Source organism: Lepidochelys kempii, chromosome 6, assembly GCF_965140285.1.
Source record: "Lepidochelys kempii isolate rLepKem1 chromosome 6, rLepKem1.hap1, whole genome shotgun sequence".
In the NCBI taxonomy this organism is placed as follows: Eukaryota; Metazoa; Chordata; order Testudines; family Cheloniidae; genus Lepidochelys; species Lepidochelys kempii.
In genome coordinates this window covers 121,475,174-121,492,178 of record NC_136385.1, presented here as the reverse complement: position 1 = coordinate 121,492,178, position 17,005 = coordinate 121,475,174, and the positions used below count along the sequence as shown (strand labels likewise).

The following is a 17,005-nucleotide window of genomic DNA, read 5'->3' as shown; positions in this document are numbered from 1 at the left end:
TCCCCCATCTTTGGATTTCCTGTGTACCCATCATCAGAGCATTTAGGCACTATATACATAATTTAAAACTAAATTTCTACCTCAGTGCTGTTCTCCCTTCTTCCCTCATTTATGCTGCATCCTTAAAGGGGAGTTATACTTTGGTTTTAAATGGATCACAGCTCACTGCATATGTATCCCTAAGGATAATAAAGTCTCTTGTGGCTTCTGGCAAAGTAGGCTGGCCAGAGGACCAGTCTCTATTTATTTTAGATGAATAGTGTAGGACTTTGGGTAAATGAAGCCTATATAATGCCCCTCGGCCCAAAGCCCCACCCAAGCAGCTAGATGTGTGTGCTAAGGAGAAGTAATTTTCCTCCAAAGGCTACAGCTGCTCTACCAGGCTACTTTATCCCAACAGCTACCTGGCCCTGTGTCATCCTAATGCATGGCAGTGGGCTGAAAGATGTGCATAGCAACCTTGGGCCTATACCTGCTACTGTCTGAAAAGGGAACGATTGAACTGGGCTCCATGCAGAGTGTATGCATTTGCTGCACATTCAGACATTTCAGCCTCTCTTCCACACAGCAGAACCACATGGATTCTTCGGGGGGGGGGTCTGCTCCAGCCCCCTCGTTCTAGAATATTAATCTTGTATTGATTTCTGAGTGGGAACAGCTTCATTTAAGAGTCATGAATAAGTAAAGCACACTAATCTTTTTTTATGCCATCTCCCTTTATGGTGGCTTTTAAGCTGAGACATTGTGCTCATAAATTAAGCCTCCAATCACTGAGAAGAAGTCAGTTCAGGTGTTAGACAACTTGATATTGCAGGGCTGAATAAAATTGGATTTACTGGTATTGAAGTCAGAGGTCAGCAGTCCCACCACACTGCAGGCTTGAGGACTAGAATTCTAAAGAAGCTACTGTGAATTGTGTTGATATGCCAGTGGAGGCTTCCACTGCTGGCAGGAGCCTTGCCTTACATAGTTTCAGCAAATAGAAAGCAGGAGATGCTCTTGACCAGGATATTATAGCTGTTCTAGTTCATTTAAGATGTGTAGAATCTGGCTGTGATGAAGGTGAAAGATGTGTGTTATATGCACACTTGTTTTGAGTGTCCTTTATGAGACCCTCTTAGCCCTAGGCCTACCTTCCCAAAAAGGAACCCCACACCACTGAGCCCCATGTTCACATCAAGGACACTGCCCTGTCAAAAAGCCCAACCAGAATGCTTTGCAATCTTACATGCTAATGCTATGATAAGTATTTAAATTTTACCAGCCTTTGAACCATTCTTTAAAACCCAATTAGGTCCAAAATCTGACATACTTAAACATGGTTTATAATTTGGTATAATATAAAAGCACACACTGCATTTTAGAGTGGATATTTAAGTTTACTGTACTGCAACTGAGAAATTAAGTACACTGCGCCATTAGGTGGTCCACGGCACCAGGCTTCGCTGCAGCAGAAGCTGTTGGTAATAGTCTGCTTTCCAATTCCAGGAGTGAAAAGGACCCTAGGGCAGGCTGCTAAGGAAAACACTCCCTGATTGATTGGTTGTGGAGGGAGGCAGGACCAGACTTCTTTTCCCCAGGCATCTGAGAAATTTTTTATTTTTAAGACTCAAATGAAGGTTTTGCTCTCAGTGGAGTTTTAATAGAATAAATAGCTTTAGACACAATGTTTTATTTTTTGTGAAAATACAGTTACACAAACACCTGCCAGAACCTGGCTCGAATGTACAGGAGAGGTGGACTGTTCCCCACATGGCATGGAATTACCCTAGGTATTATGTTTGCTGGGTAGTTTGTAGACAACAACAAAAAAATGTTTACCAATTTCAGTTACTAGGGTTTTTTTTGCTGGATTGTTTAGCTGAAACAGTTTTGAAACTTGAGAGATTTTCCTTAGCTTTCCATAGGAAATAAGAATGAATGCCTTGAAGTTGATGACAGAAGGAGCTTTGCCAATGATTGCATCATAGAGTCAACAGAATAGGGAACTTTGTGTGTTGAGCAGACAGAAGTTGCCTAGATGGCAGCTAATGTATTCTGCATTTCAAAGTTCTGTGGGACTAATCCAGACCCTTCCCTAGCAGCTGCAAAAGGGTTTGTATGCAAGAGAACAGGGTGATTCTGTGAGTAAAAGGTGACTGTACAGGGAGTTTGCAACCACTGGATGGCTGCATAGTGGCAGGTACCAGGTTGCCCAGAATGGGAGAGTGTACACCAAATCAATCACCTACAAAGGAATTAACACACCTGCGCATGTAGGAAAGGGAAGGTTCACCATTTGCAAAGGTGAGTAAGGATGTGATTCTATATGAAGTTAGGGACGAAGGCCCAGATTTTTAAAGGTATTTAGACATGGTGGTGTTCAGCGTTGCAATGACTAACTGATTTAGAAGCCTAAAATCCCATTGACAATGGGATTTTAGGCTCCTAAGTGCCTAAATCACTTATAAAAATATTTTAGACTCCTAAATCTGTTAGGCATTGCAACGCTGAGCACCACAGTGCCTAAATACCTTTAAAAATCTGGGCCTATATAATGTTCCTTTATTACACTGTAGGTTATTCATCTCTTTACTACTGGAAGCTTAGTGTTTGCCAGCAGGAAGGAGGTCAGTTCTACATTGAAAAATGATAGTTTTACTGGGCGCTAACAGAATCAGCTTCTACTGTAGCAGAGTTTCAGCAGGGAAATATCTGCTCCTTACCTTTGAGAGGTCTTCAGTAAAGACGTTGTGTATAATTTTGGATTGGACAGGTCCTGGACAGATGGTGGTAATAATTATCTCTGGGTATTCACCAAGTTCAGGCCGAAGCGAATTAAAGAAACCCTAGAAGAAAGGAAGTTATGTTGTTATTGCCCCATGCCTCAGTTTCCCCATTAATAGAATGAGGATAATGTTTATGTAGTTCACTGTGGTATTGTGAGGTTTCACTTATTTTAATGAGCATTAAGCTCTAACTCTGCTGTAGAAGTTCCAGGTATTGTACTAAATGCAATCACCACCACCAGTCTTCAATCTTTCATGTTCAGTGACCACTTTGAATATTTACTCCTAGTTCAGTCTACAGCTAAAGGGCTTGGATAGTCAGAGGTTGTCTGCAGTCACTGATGCCTCTTTCTGTCAGCTCTCAGAAGCACAAGGGTCTCTATACCAGAAGCTTTCCCCACTCTTGCAGCTCTCAGGTCTGCACAATGCCCACCAACAAAGTATTATGGGGCCTGAATTTTAGAGGTACTGAGCATCTCTAGCACCAAGCGAAGTTAATGGCAGCACATAGTGCTCAGCGCCTCAGAGAATCAAGGCTCCTGATGTTTTGTCAAAGGGAGCTGTGCAGGACTAAGAACTGCAGAATCACAGAAAGGAGTAGACTACTGCAAACAAATGCCTATTGCTTCTCCCAACGCCTATGCAGAGAGTAAAGAATAGTTTCTATCATGTTTTAAGTAAAGGACAAGGATTTTGTGTCACAGGGAGGAGGGTGTGACAGGTTGGACCCCCCCATCCAGGATGCCACCTAATGTGCTAGGGTCCTACTGGTTCCATCCATTCCACCGGCCTGGGTTTCCCCACCCTGTCCTAGCTGTGCCCAGCCCTCAAGCTTTCTCCAGCACACACAGATAGGGACACCCATCTGCAAATGGGCACAGACATGGAGATCAACTCTGTGTGGGAGGAATCAGCTTTGGGATTCACCCAGTACTCATGTGCACATGCCCTTTGGGGAGTAAACCCAAAATAATATTGTCTTGTGCTGTACAGAAAAATCTGCACAGCGCAAGCTCATAAAAATCACCCTCTCCCTCAATGTGGAAAGAGAGATGCACAGCTTCTTGCCCCTCTCCCCAGCTATGAATTGCACAAACTGGGTTATGTTATGAACAAGAAATAAGTTTATTAACTACAAAAGGTAAATTTTAAGTCATTATAAGGGATACCAAACAGAACAAAGCAGATTACTGAGAAAATAAAACAAAACACACAAACTAAGCTTAATACACTCAAGAAACAGGTTACAAAGTGTAATTTCTCACCTTAAATGTTATTTTAGGAGAGTTGCAGAGTTTCCGGAACTTTGAGTTCCGGTTATTTCCCTTTACAGACTAGACCCTGTCTCAGCATGGACTTAACTCTGCCTTTCCTTTGAGGTGTTTTTATCAGTCTTCCTTCCTGGGAAGGCAACAGAGGACAGTCCAGATTGCCTTGCTTCCCAGCCTTAAATAGAATTTACATAAGGTGGGAAGCCTTTGTTTCTAGTGGAAAAGTACCAGGAGTGCCCAAGGTGGTATTTTGTACCAGGTGACATTATCACATGACCTTGCAGTGTCAGGGCAACCATGAGACAATGTTTAATTGCAAGGTCCATAGGAAGGAATTCTTGGGAAGATGGGGGGGTCCACAACTTTGAACACTCATTGGCTTTTCCTAATAGCCCATTAAGGCTGATGCTGGTGGGAGTTTCCCAAGCACATACATAGACAATATTTCTGTGTGGGTAACAATTACAACTAACTTTAGATACAGAAAAGACACATGCATACAAATTGGATAAATACATTCAGTAAATGGACCTTTTCTAGGACACCTCACATGCCCCATCTTGCATAAGACATATAATATGAATATGGCACAATTAAGATATTTCTATGAAGAATATGGGGTGTAACGTCACAGAGGGAAACATTGTTCAACAAGACCTTAGACCAAGTGCTCTAAGTGTCCAATTCTGCACCACTGAATTCAATAGAGAATTTTGCCCTTGGCTTCACTTGGAGCTGGACTGGGCTCCGACTTGAACACACTGCAGACAAATGCAAGAGCGAAGCTGCGCTTTAATTACAAACACGAGATGTAGGTCTACATTGTAATCAGGTGGTGTGATGGCAGCATGTGTAGCAAGATCTAGCTGGTTACTCAAGCTAGCTTTGAACAGCAGCAGTGAAACGTGGCAGCATGGGTGGTAGCCATTCAAAGCACCTACCCAAGGTCCTGAGTGGATGAGGGTAGCCTGTGCTGTCAAGACTTCACTGCTATGGCTACCTGATCTAGCTTTGATCAAAACTAGCTTGGGTATGTCTATGCTTGCTGCAATCACACCTCCGAAGCGCAGTGTAGACAGAATCTCAGATCCTGAGTCCACTGACCTGGGCTCTGAGACTCGCTGCTGTGGTTTTTACTGGGGGTTTGCAGTGGCTGAGAGTACAGATTAGTGATTTTATAATATTATTGCTATTAAAAGACAAGCACTGTCAAAAAGAAACCTAGATATTAAGATAGGTTTCAAAGAAAGCCCAACATTTGAAAGTATAGAAATACACAGTTAAGCACCCAGCAACCCTAACACTGGCCCCTGGTGACACCCTCACTGGAGTGCATTTGCGGAGTGGAAGGATGGTGTTAGAACAGAAAGTGTTATCCATCCATACGCACTTTCAACTCAATGACCACAAACATTAAGTTGTTCTGCTCCTAATTGCAGTGCTATTGTGCAAGAACTAGCAGCCTTTATGTCTAGCAAAGGCACCTATTTTAGAAGTTTTTGATTAGGCAGCATGCGAAGACATCACAAATCATTCTTTAGTGCAACTCCATGTGCCACCAATTATACAAATGCCTAATTAGGGTGAATAGCGAAGGCTGTCATTGCGCCATTGAGGCACCATGTGCTACCAATTATCAAATTAGGAATTTGTATGAAGAGCATACTGAAGTCCATCATTCTGCATTCTTTATTAAGACTCCATGTGCCACCAATTAAGAATCAACAAATACAAAACAATTACATGTAGACAAACTTCCTAGACCCAGATCATGGCATTAAAGCCACTTCAAAAACCTAAGGTAAGGGTGCTCCTCTGCCATCACGTTAACTAGCATTATACATACAAGTCTTTACAAATACAGTGTCTTCAAGTTGAAGGTTTGTGCTTTTAAAGAATACAAACGTCTTAAAATGTCTGTGATGTGACAAAAGGAGGATGGTAGTAGGGTGGTCAATGAATCAATACATTGACTCTTACAAGAAGATATCCACTAACCTATCCTGAATTTCTTAAAAGCCTTTGGTAAAAATTAAAATAAATAAATACTACATCTTGTAGGATAAAGCCCTCTGGTTTGCAACCCTGTGGGAAGCTATATGAATAGCAGTTTGTAGAACCAGGCTCTAGCTGTGAAAGAAACAGGAAAGGCGACTTGAGGCTTGTTTTGCTATAGATTAAGGCTGTTGGAGTGCTTTAATTGGTCATTTCCATACTTTCAAATGTTAGATTAAGCTAAGGTTAACTTTCAGTGTCCTGGGGCGCTTTTTTTTTTTTTTTTTTTTTTTTTTTTTAAATAAATAGCCCAACCTTACCACCACTTGCAAAGTGCTCTACATCTAGGGACTAGATGACCTCCTGAGGTCTCTTCCAACCCTAATATTTTATGATTCTAGGAATTTAGAAGCCTTGTGTGCACAGTGATATACAATGGGTAAATTGTGTTTAGACAAAAAAGCATTCAGAATTGAGTTTACAGTCAGAAACGACTACAGAAATGATCCTGGGGGAGGGTGTTCACGTTTATATGCTTTTTCTCTCAATGGACTTCCAGATCAGCTCTCCGCAGTGTAGAAGTCAAAAGCTGACTTTTTAATCGAGAGCTCGAACCTCCACCTAGGATTTCAGTGGTAAGAGTTTTCAGTAACACCTGACAACTGTCTTGTGCCTCCTCAACAGAATTGGCCTCATTCTTTCATAGCTTATTGACGGGCTTATTATGCCAGCCCTTTGCTTTACAGTATTTCATACACTAAACAAATATCTGCTATGTGCACCTTCAAGTCAGGTGTTGAGTAAGGTGGTGCCATTTTACAAAGTCACTGACTAGAACAGTCACTGCAGTTTAAGTTGAAAACAAATCACACTTTAGCAGCAGTTCATAGAATAGTGTGGAAGGCAGATCATATCTAACCCCCATAAAGTTATACAAATTCAGATGCAACCCTTACAGACATTGTTTCTTGGTCTATTGCTCTGAGAGCCTTCTACACTGGTGAAGATAAACATACACATCCCCAATTTGTTGCAAGAAATGGTGAGAATAAAGGGCAGGATGCTGAAAGATACCAGGTACTTCATGAGGTGCCATGAGCCACAGATTCTCTTTGAAAGTCATGAAAGTGCTCAAAATTCAAAGGACTGGGCTCACAATTCCCTCAGTTATTCTAGCCCATAAACATGAATGTCAATTCCCTTCTTCACAAGGAGTTCCCATTGCCACTCATGGCTTTCTCCTTTGGATATATGTAATTCAGCCAGTAAGGCTGTAGGTCTCAGATGGCGATTATTTCTATTTCAAAATATAAATAAGGAAACCCCCATATCAAAGTGAACAGAGTGTACAGTAGACCCTCAGAATTACAAACACCTTCGGAATTGAGGTTGTTCATAACCCTTTTATATTCACACCAATATAAAAAAAAGCCTTGCAAGGAAACAGGGCTGTAATATAGTATGTCCTATAGCAACAGTTTCTGGGGTATTTTTTTTTTTTTTTTTGAGGATTTCACTGTGCCCCTTGACATACAGCATTGCCAAATCCTAGGATTTTATTAAGTCTTGGGGTTTTTGGAGTCTTCCTTAAAGCCCCAGCTGCTGGAGTCAAGCAATTATTAGAAATAAATAGTTCTCTAAAACCATAAGGGCCAGAAACAGCTTGAAAGGGGGCACCCTAAAGGCTCCAAAGCCAGAAGGCAAAGAATTTAAAAAAACAAACAAACACACACACATACACCCCTCCCCGCAAGTTCTTGTGATGTTTTGACCACTTATGGTTTTAGGCATAGGTGTGGACTTTTGTTTTTGCTAGTGACGGTTTCTGAAGGGGTGTGTGTGTTGGGGGAGGGAGGAAGTGCTCTGCCAGTTTGCGGGCAGGAGAGAGGCTATTTTCAGCCTATTTTAAACACTTCTTTTATATTCTAGTTATTGAATGTGTATTGTTGGTATCTTTACTATTTTAATAATTAAGTTATGAACTACATAATTACATCATGAATTACAGTATATTAAAATAATTGCAATCACCTACAAGCGGTCTTCACTAACGTTGCAGTTTAAAGACATTATGTCTCACTGTAGCTTTCTGGATGAAACGGTCAGCAATCTTATTTGATATCTAGTTCCCTGATATGGTCTTGATGCACGTTAAGGACAGCTACATTATTCAGTTGCATCTGTCCCATTGATGACTGGAGATAATTTTTAAGTCATTTGAAGCTGGAGAATGAGTGTTCCACAGTTCAGGATCATAGAGGCACAGGCTTCCAGAGTACTGCAGATTTATGACTCCAAGATCTCTTTCTTGAAGGGCAACAGCTAATTTAGGCCCCCCGTCATTTTATATGTATAGTGGAATTATATTTTGCCCTGTGCATTACTTTGCATTTAACATGTAATTTCATCTGCCATTTTGTTGCCAAGGCACCCAGTTTTGTGCGATCACTTTGTAACTCTTCAGTCTGCTTTGGACTTAACTATCTGCAAATTTTGCCACCTCACTGTTTACCCCTTGTGACAAAGCTCTGTCCTTGCCTCCGTGGGTCCTGCATTTCCTGGCAGATTTCGCTAGCCTCAGAGGCTCACTGTGCCCTCCATGTAACCCTTCTCTCTCTAGAGACAAGGGTCACAGTCTACTGAGCCATTTTCATCATAAGCCAGTGAGGGAGGTGAGGAGAAGTTATCCTGCCTTGCAGTCTCTGTTGTCTCCCAGTCTCAGTGACTAATCAGGGAGCAAGGGGGGGGTGGGAGAGCCCGGGCCCACCTTCTACTCCGGGCTCCAGCCCAGGGACCCTAATAGTATCAGCTATGGTAGCTGACCTTTTAGAAACATGACATGTACAATTCCCTGGGCTACTTCCCCCACTTCCTCAAGCTCCACTTCCTCAAGCCCACTTCACTCTTCCCTCAGGGCCTCCTTCCTTTTACCTGATATGGTGTGTACTACTCAGTCTCTCCAACAGCACAACTTCCTCCCACAGCTCCTGACATGCACACCCACCTGACTGACTGGGAGGCTTTCAACTAGTTTCAGCCAGCCCCTGATTGGCTCCAGGTGTCCCAATCAACCGAGTCTTCTCCCTGCCTTCTGGAGAATTCTTAATTGGCCCTAGGTTTCTTAATTGACCTGGAGCACCTGCCATTTCACTTATCCTGGTACCAGGGATTTGTTTAGCCTGGAGCTAATATCTTTATCTCCCACTACTTTTCTATAGCCATCTGGCCTTGCCCTGTCACACCCTTTTAGAGATCATTTATGAATGGGTTGAACAGCACTGGTCCCAGTCCATGCCCTTGGGGATCACCACTATTTACTTCTCTTCATTCTGAAAATAGACTATTTATTCCTACCCTTTATTTCCTTAACTAGAGTGCCTGGCACTGCTTTCAGGATCATCTTATGATCCTTAACAAAAGGCTTGTCATTAAATTATCTTAATCACCCTGCCTCTGTTTACAAAAAGGCTCCCTGTCCCAAGAGCAGAAGTTGTTAGCAGCATGGAACTCAACACATTCCACACTTAAGCTCTGGCTCATGGGTGCTGAGCACCCCTTATTCTCTCCCCACCCCCATCCTCCATGAGTGCTTGAACCCCAGGGCACCTACAGAGTCGGTGCCTATGATTTTGGGGGCCTAACTCATGGGTTTTGGATCCCAATACTACCATACTATTTTACCTAAAAACCCTGGGAAGACAGACAGGGAAAAAATTGTGATCTTATTTCAGTTGTAAATCTATTAGCCCTACCTGAGGTCCCTGCAGTCCCCACCAGCGAGTTGTTGGCTATCCAAAGAGGAAAGGACGGATGGAAAGGAGACACTTTTCCTGGTCACCAGTTGTGCCCAGGTTTGGGAGGGGAGTGTTGTCTACAGCCAGCCCCTTCTGTTAATTCTTAGGAGCTTTAAAATATTTAGGCAGGGGCCCCACAATAAGCATACACTTCTTCAGCCAAGTCTCTCTCCTTGCTGGATGTTGGTTGGAATAAAAGCTTCAGCAAGGACTAGCTGCTCCAGCAATAAAGCTTCCTGGAGATACAAGGTCACTATGTTCCAAGACTGCTAGTTTAGCGAGCCAGATGGAATTTAGCTTACCTGGAGGGCATGCTTGCTGGCACAATATCCCGTGGCGAGGGGGGCTCCCATGATGCCCATTACACTGCTCACAGTTACAATCTTCCCTTTCTCCCTTTGGACCATGTGATTCAGGACATGTTTAGTTAAGGAGACTGTACCCAGGTAATTAAGTTCCATTATGGCAGCATAGACATCCACCTTCGTATCCACAAACAGGGAGCGCTGGGAACGTCCACCATTGTTCACCAAAACGTCAATCTTCAGAAAAGAAACAAATTAATACAAATCTTAACCACTAACATTTTTTCTCTGAGGGAGCACGAGTCTTGCCCAGCTTTTCTCTCCCTAATATCATCTAGCTTTTGTAGCATTGGGTCACTATTAGCTGCTGCAGGAGAGGTTTTAGTCACTCTAGTGGCAGAAACCCACAACAATTAAGTCTAAGTTGAGGTTTGGCTAATTTTGGTGCTGGGTTAGCAAAAAACCTGACAAAAATAGCTCAATGTAACTATGCTGAGCAGTAGACCAGGTCCATTAGAGGAACACTGGTAGATGGAAACCACATAGCAGGATAGTTTAATATGAAAGAAGCCTATAATCTTGTAGCTAGTAACATCTAAGGCCCTGGTCCTGCAAGATGGTCCATGTGGGCTGACTCTTAGGTCTGCCCAGAGTTCCACTGGAGGAGATAGCAATGGGGGCGGGAGGGAGGGGGAAGAGAAAGACAACTACAAAAACAGGACTGTAAAAGCATAAAATGACAAGGGGACTATGGGCACTATCTAAAACTTCCCACTTTATTACACTGCCTGGATTTCAGACTATGTTTGAAGTTAAAGGGACAACCACAGAGCCAGGCATCTGGAGCAGAACACCTACGCACAGGAAAATATTTTATTTATTTCCCCCCCCACCCCATATTCTTGATATGAACAGTCAGCTTTTGAGTTATGTACATTTCTGTTGTGCATAACTCAAACAGATATTACTAACACTGCGACATGAAGCTCTCCGAATTTGCTTTCTTGTGTTCAACTTTCAGACCAATACACACACAGTTATGGTTATTCCATTTTCAGTATTGATCTAGAAATGAGGTTATACAACCACAGATCAGGATCAATCAAATTAGATTCTTAGCTCCTTACTCAAGTTATTTGCTCATTGTTGCACCTGTGCAGAACCCCCACTGATGTCAATGGCATGCCCACAAGCAAACAATTGTAGGATCAAGGACTTGATATCCACACAAACGTGTGCATACACATATAAACATAGAAAATGGGTAGGTAACTCTTTGGTTTGGTTTTTATTTTCAATAATTCAGAAAAGAATAAAGGTGGAGGGATGGGGGTGGTTGTAACCTGGGGGGGGGGGGGGGAAGAGAGAAGGACAGCCCAAAAATTCAACTCACTCTGCCAAAATGCTGAAGAACGGTTTTAGTTGCAGTTTCATGGAAGCTTCTATCAGTCAAATCAAGGGGCAAAACAAGGATATCTTTACTGCTCAAGTTGGAGATCTCTAAAGTAAAAGAAACTATTTAAAAGGAGCATTCCAGCCAAAACACCAATAAGGCACATTTAATTCCTGATATTTTAAAATAAGTAAATCCAACAGCCTCACCACCAACACAGCTTCCAAAAAGGAAATTCCATTAAGTGGGAAAAGAACAGATTTTGTTTTCTCAAACACAGAATCAGCTAGTGGAATGCTATCATAACAGTACCAACACAAAGTACTCTTATTAAATGAAATGGGTTTGTGTATCTTGAATATACCAACACACTCTAGTCTACAAGGCATTTACACATTCCTTATAACCACTGCAATATGGCTTTTTAAATTAGGATTTTAACCAAGGCCTTCAGAAGCACAGAGTATCAGGATCCTTCACATTTTGCCTGTAGGTTAAACTGTTCAGCTGTGTGCATTCCTGAGAACATGCAGGGTATTGTCCTTTCCATGACAGGCAGGGGGCGGTAATGGCCAACCTACATACACAATACCTGAGCCAGAAGCTGGAGAACCTTGAATATGGTTAATGCTATTGGACTACAGAAACAGCTCCTAAAGGCAGAAAAAGGATTAAAATAAAATTTGTATGTGTAGGTACATTATTTGGGTGTTAAAACAAATGAAAGACACTATGAGTTTAGGTCAAATTTAGCAGCGTTAAGTCGATTTAACCCTGAACCCGTCCACATGACAAAGCCAGTTTTGTCAACTTAATGGGCTCTTAAAATCTTTTTTGTACTCCTTCCGAGGGGGATTAGCACTAAAAATCGACATTGCTGGGTCGAATTTGGGGTAGTGTGGACGCAATTCTACAGTATTGGCCTCCGGGAGCTATCCCGGAGTGCTCCATTGTAACCGCTCTGGACAGCGCTTTCAACTCAGATGCACTAGTCAGGTACACAGGAAAAGCCCCGGGAGCTTTTGAATTTCATTTTCTGTTTGGCCAGCATGGCGAGCTCATCAGCACAGGTAATCATGCAGTCCCAGAATCGCAAAAGAGCTCCAGCATGGACCGAACAGGAGGAACTGGATCTGATCGCTGTATGGGGACACGAATCCGTGCTACCAGAACTCCGTTCCAAAAGATGTAATGCCAATATAGATGCCAAAATCTCCAAGGGCAAATGCGAGGTGTTTACAATGCTCAAAACTGCAGCAGTGATCGGAGCTGGCTCCCGCTTCCAGTGCTCTGGCGTATGCATGGGTAATCCAGGAAAAAGGGTGAGAAATGATTGTCTGTTGTTGCTTTCACGGAGGGAGGGAGGGAGGGGTCACTGACGACATACCCAAAACCACCCATGGCTACCTTGTCCGTTATCTCAATTTTTTTTTTTAATTAAGAAAGAATGCGTGGTTTCAAAACAATAGTTACTTTATTTCAAAGCGGGGAGGGTGGTTGGCTGATAGGGAATTAAAATCAACAAAGGGGGCGGGTTTGCATCAAGGAGAAATACACAACTGTCACGCTGTAGCCTGGCCAGTCATGAAACTGGTTTTCAAAGTCTCTGTGATGCGCAGCGCGCCTTGCTGTGCTCTTCTAATCAGTGTCTGGCTGCTCAAAATCGGACGCCAGGCGATTTGCCTCAACCTCCCACCCTGCCATAAACGTCTGCCCCTTACTCTCACAGGTATTATGGAGCACACAGCAAGCAGCAATAACAATGGGAATGTTGGTTACACTGAGGTCTGACCAACAGTGCCAGCGAGCTTTTAAACATCCAAAGGCACATTCTACCACCATTCGGCACTTGCTCAGCCTATAGTTGAACTGCTCCTTACTACTGTCCAGGCTTCTGAGCCATGGGAGCAAGGGGTAGGCGCGACTGCGCAGTGCTGCTGGCTGGGAGAGCAGCCTGAGGCAGAAGCCTCCTGCTCACAGGAGATCAGGATAGCAGAGTTGAGTGGAAGCGGTGGCGCGAGCAAGACACCATTGATGAGGACGGCTAGCAGTCCTACTGCACTGTCTGCTGCAGAGTTGCAACAGATCAGGATAGCAGAGTTGCAGCGGAAGTGGTGGAGCCGTTCACCATTGATGCGAAGGCACCCAGGAGCTGCTGCTATGTGGCCAAGGCAAAAGAGCAGGAGCCCTGGAGCTGTTACACGTGGAATGTACGGCTGAAAGATTTCTTCACCAGCGACAAAGGACAGGAATACGATGCACCTAAAAATCAAAAAAGGCTCGCACATTTTCCAGAGTCACTACCCTTGATAACAGAACGTCAGTGATTGCATTGGCTACTTGGATCACAGCAGCCCCCACAGTAATCTTGCCCGCAACAGCAGTGGTGACAGTGAGCTGAGCGGGCTCCCGCTTGCAGTGCTATGGCGGCTGCATGGTTAACCCAGGAAAAAAGCTGCGAAACGATCCTCTGTGAAAGCAACGGCAGGCAGAGGGAGGGAGGGGCAACTGACGACATGTACCCAAAACCACACGCGACAATGTTTTTGCCCTATCAGGCATTGGGAGCTCAACCCAGAATGCCAATGGGCGGTGGAGACTGTGGGATAGCTACCCTCAGTGTACCGCTCCAAAAATCGACATTAGCCACAGTAAAGTGGACGCACTCCGCCAACTTACTGCGCTTACTGGGGACACACGCAATCGACTGTATAAAACTGCTTCCAAAAAATCAACTTCTATAAAAATCGACCTAATTTCATAGTGTAGACATACCCTTAGTGTTCTGTCTTTTTAAGCCGAACATTAATTTTTTTTTAAAATGTTTTATAGTCATGAAAAATTAAGGCACAGTGGAAAATTCACAAGCGTAACCACTAGAGCGTGCTCATGAGTTTCATAGGGAGTAAGGCCTCATTCACATGGCAAGCTAGTGTACTGCAAGCTGATACACAGTAGATTCACACCTGGGCTTGCCACACATTAATTTGACATGTGGGCAAGCCCTCAGATATTAAGCGTTACTTCGAAGTTTTACAAAGAGAGAGAGATACACAAAAACGAACATTAAGGCCACTTGAGATCAAATCCCAGTAAACTTGTAAGGTTAATTGACAAGAACCAGAGAGTCAGGGAAGGTTAGTGTGACTTCAGTGGCTATTTTTAATGCCCCCTGGCTGGGAAACATGTGAATGATCTTAAGTACTTCCCACAAGAATAAGAAAAGCATCAGAAGGCCATGCAGTGCTCCAAGACATCCTATCACAATTTTATCACTAATGAACCACATAGGCCTTACTGGGAAGGCCATTCAGACAGTATATTTTCTGAAGACAGGTTCTTTTCCTTTCAAAAGGAGAGAAAGGAAGCATGTAAACACAAAAGCCTCAACTATTTCTGTAAGAGTTTTATTTGGCAAACCAAGTACTAAGCAAATGGCATAGACGTTCAGTAACAAACTGGCTTCCCTCTTATACATTAAGACATGGTTCCATCCTCAAAAGTGGTTTTGTTTGTCTCAGTTTCCACAGCAAGTGCACTCAGATTATATAGCTTAAAATCTGTGCTGGCAACTTTCTGCTTTTATTTCAGCAGCAGAAAACTGTAGTGTAAAGCTAGCCAGAGTTTGTTCCATGCCAGTCACAGATCCCAAAACTTCTAAGCCCGCCCTGCCATTCTGAGCAGTTTCATCAGCTTGAGCCAGAGAATCCACACTCTTCGGGAGAGGGCAGGGGATGGACCCTATAGACACCACCTCTCCTCCTGGACCAATCCCCAGTCCCACACTGTCAAGCTGCCGTTTCTTTTGTTAACAGTACTTTTTTATGGTAAAGCAGAACGCCTGCGTTTGTTAATTTCTTCTTGTTATGAAGAAGGATTTGAGGAGGCTTAAATGCATCTCATAAGATATTTTCACTATTGCATCATCTATGTCTGTTTATTACACTGCGTGCTCTTTAGGATGCTTTCAGGCTGATGAATATGTTAGCAAAGCCAAGTGCCATCAATTCCAAGTCTTCATGCTGAATGCATCAGCTTTTCTATTGTTTTGAACAACTGACCTTTCTCACAGTTGCACTGAGCTTGCTTCCCAAATAGTGGCTTGAGAGTCTTCTTCACACAGCAAAGGCAACAAAATTATTCCCTTCCCCCACATCTTAATGTCTATTTTTGTGTGTTTTACGTGTTTTTAATTAGAGTCCACCTGGTAACTAATTCTCTTTCATCTTCGATTGTTTCTGGGCCATAACTACATTAATCTCTTTCTCCTTCCATCATCTGCACACTAGAGAGCAAGTAGAGGGCTGCAGCAGGATTTGTTAATGATTACATTTATAGCAATCCAACATATGCAGGCTAGACTGACCTCGTTTCCACAATGCTGGGCAAATACTATGTTGGACCTTGTTCCTGCCTCCAGCAAGTGTTTTTTCATTAGACCTAACCTTTGCCACAAATACGGAGTCCCTGCTTGTGCACCAGGATGCAGTAACCTCATTTTGTTGAGATTGAAGTCACTGCTGTTGGCATGTCATTCATCAATACCAGTAAAATATTCCGCAGGGTAAACGATTTCCTCAGTGACACCTGTGCAACCTTGTAGTTACCCTGTTCAAACATGTTGAAGGCAGACTGGACCCCTGAATGTTTCTGTTGTTTAGTGAGGCCATGTCTACAGAAATAGGGACTATAGCAGCATAGTCTCACACCCATCTGTAACAGGGAGTCTGAGCTACTTACACCCACCAAGAAGTTTAGGTGCTATAAACAGGGGCAGGCAAACTTTCTGGCCTGAGGGCCGCATCGGGTTCCTGAAATTGTATGGAGGGGCGGTTAGGGGAGGCTGTGTCTCCCCAAACAGCCAGGCATTGCCCTGCCCCTGCCCCGTCTGACCCTCCTGCTTCTCAGCCCCTGATGGCCCCTCCAGGACTCCTGCCCTCCTGTTTCCTGATGGCCCGCCGGGGACCTGCTCTCGGTCCCCTGACCACCCCCAGACCCCTCACCCCTAACTGCCCCACCAGCCCTCCCCATCCAACCCCTCTTCTCCTTCCTGACTGCCCCCACCCAGGACACCTGCCCCCATTCCCCACCCTCTGATTGCCCCGACCCCTATCCAAGCCCCCAACCACCCCTCAAACTCCCCTGCCCAACCCGCTCCCTACCCCCTTACCGCGCTGCCTAGAACGCCGGTGGCTGGCAGCGCGGCTGCACCAGGACAGGTAGCTGTGCCGCGCAGCACAGAGCACCGGGTCAGGCTGAGCTCTGCAGCCCTGCCACCCAGAGCATTGTGCCGCGCAGCGGCATGGCTCCGGGGGAGGGAGGGACAGCCTCCCAGGCCAGGAGCTCAGGGGCTGGGCAGGATGGTCCCGTGGGCTGGATGTGGCCCACAGGCTGTAGTTTGCCCACCTCTGTGCTATAAGATGGTACTGAAGATTACAAACTGCCACAAAGACAATTTTAGCTGCATATCTTGGACAGC

The 17,005-nt window shown here is 44.0% G+C and overlaps 1 protein-coding gene across 2 annotated transcripts in view; it reads right to left on the bottom strand.

Annotated features, from left to right (window-relative positions):
- Positions 1–17,005, bottom strand: part of DHRS7 (dehydrogenase/reductase 7) — a 35,547-nt gene that overhangs the window by 1,169 nt on the left and 17,373 nt on the right. For both annotated transcript variants that reach the window (XM_073349950.2, XM_073349951.1), the window contains exons 3-5: positions 11,527–11,633; positions 10,131–10,370; positions 2,706–2,828 (exon numbers count right to left, since the gene is read on the bottom strand). In XM_073349950.2, the coding sequence (XP_073206051.2) occupies positions 2,706–2,828; positions 10,131–10,370; positions 11,527–11,633 (470 nt within the window). The remainder of the gene's footprint in view (positions 1–2,705; positions 2,829–10,130; positions 10,371–11,526; positions 11,634–17,005) is intronic.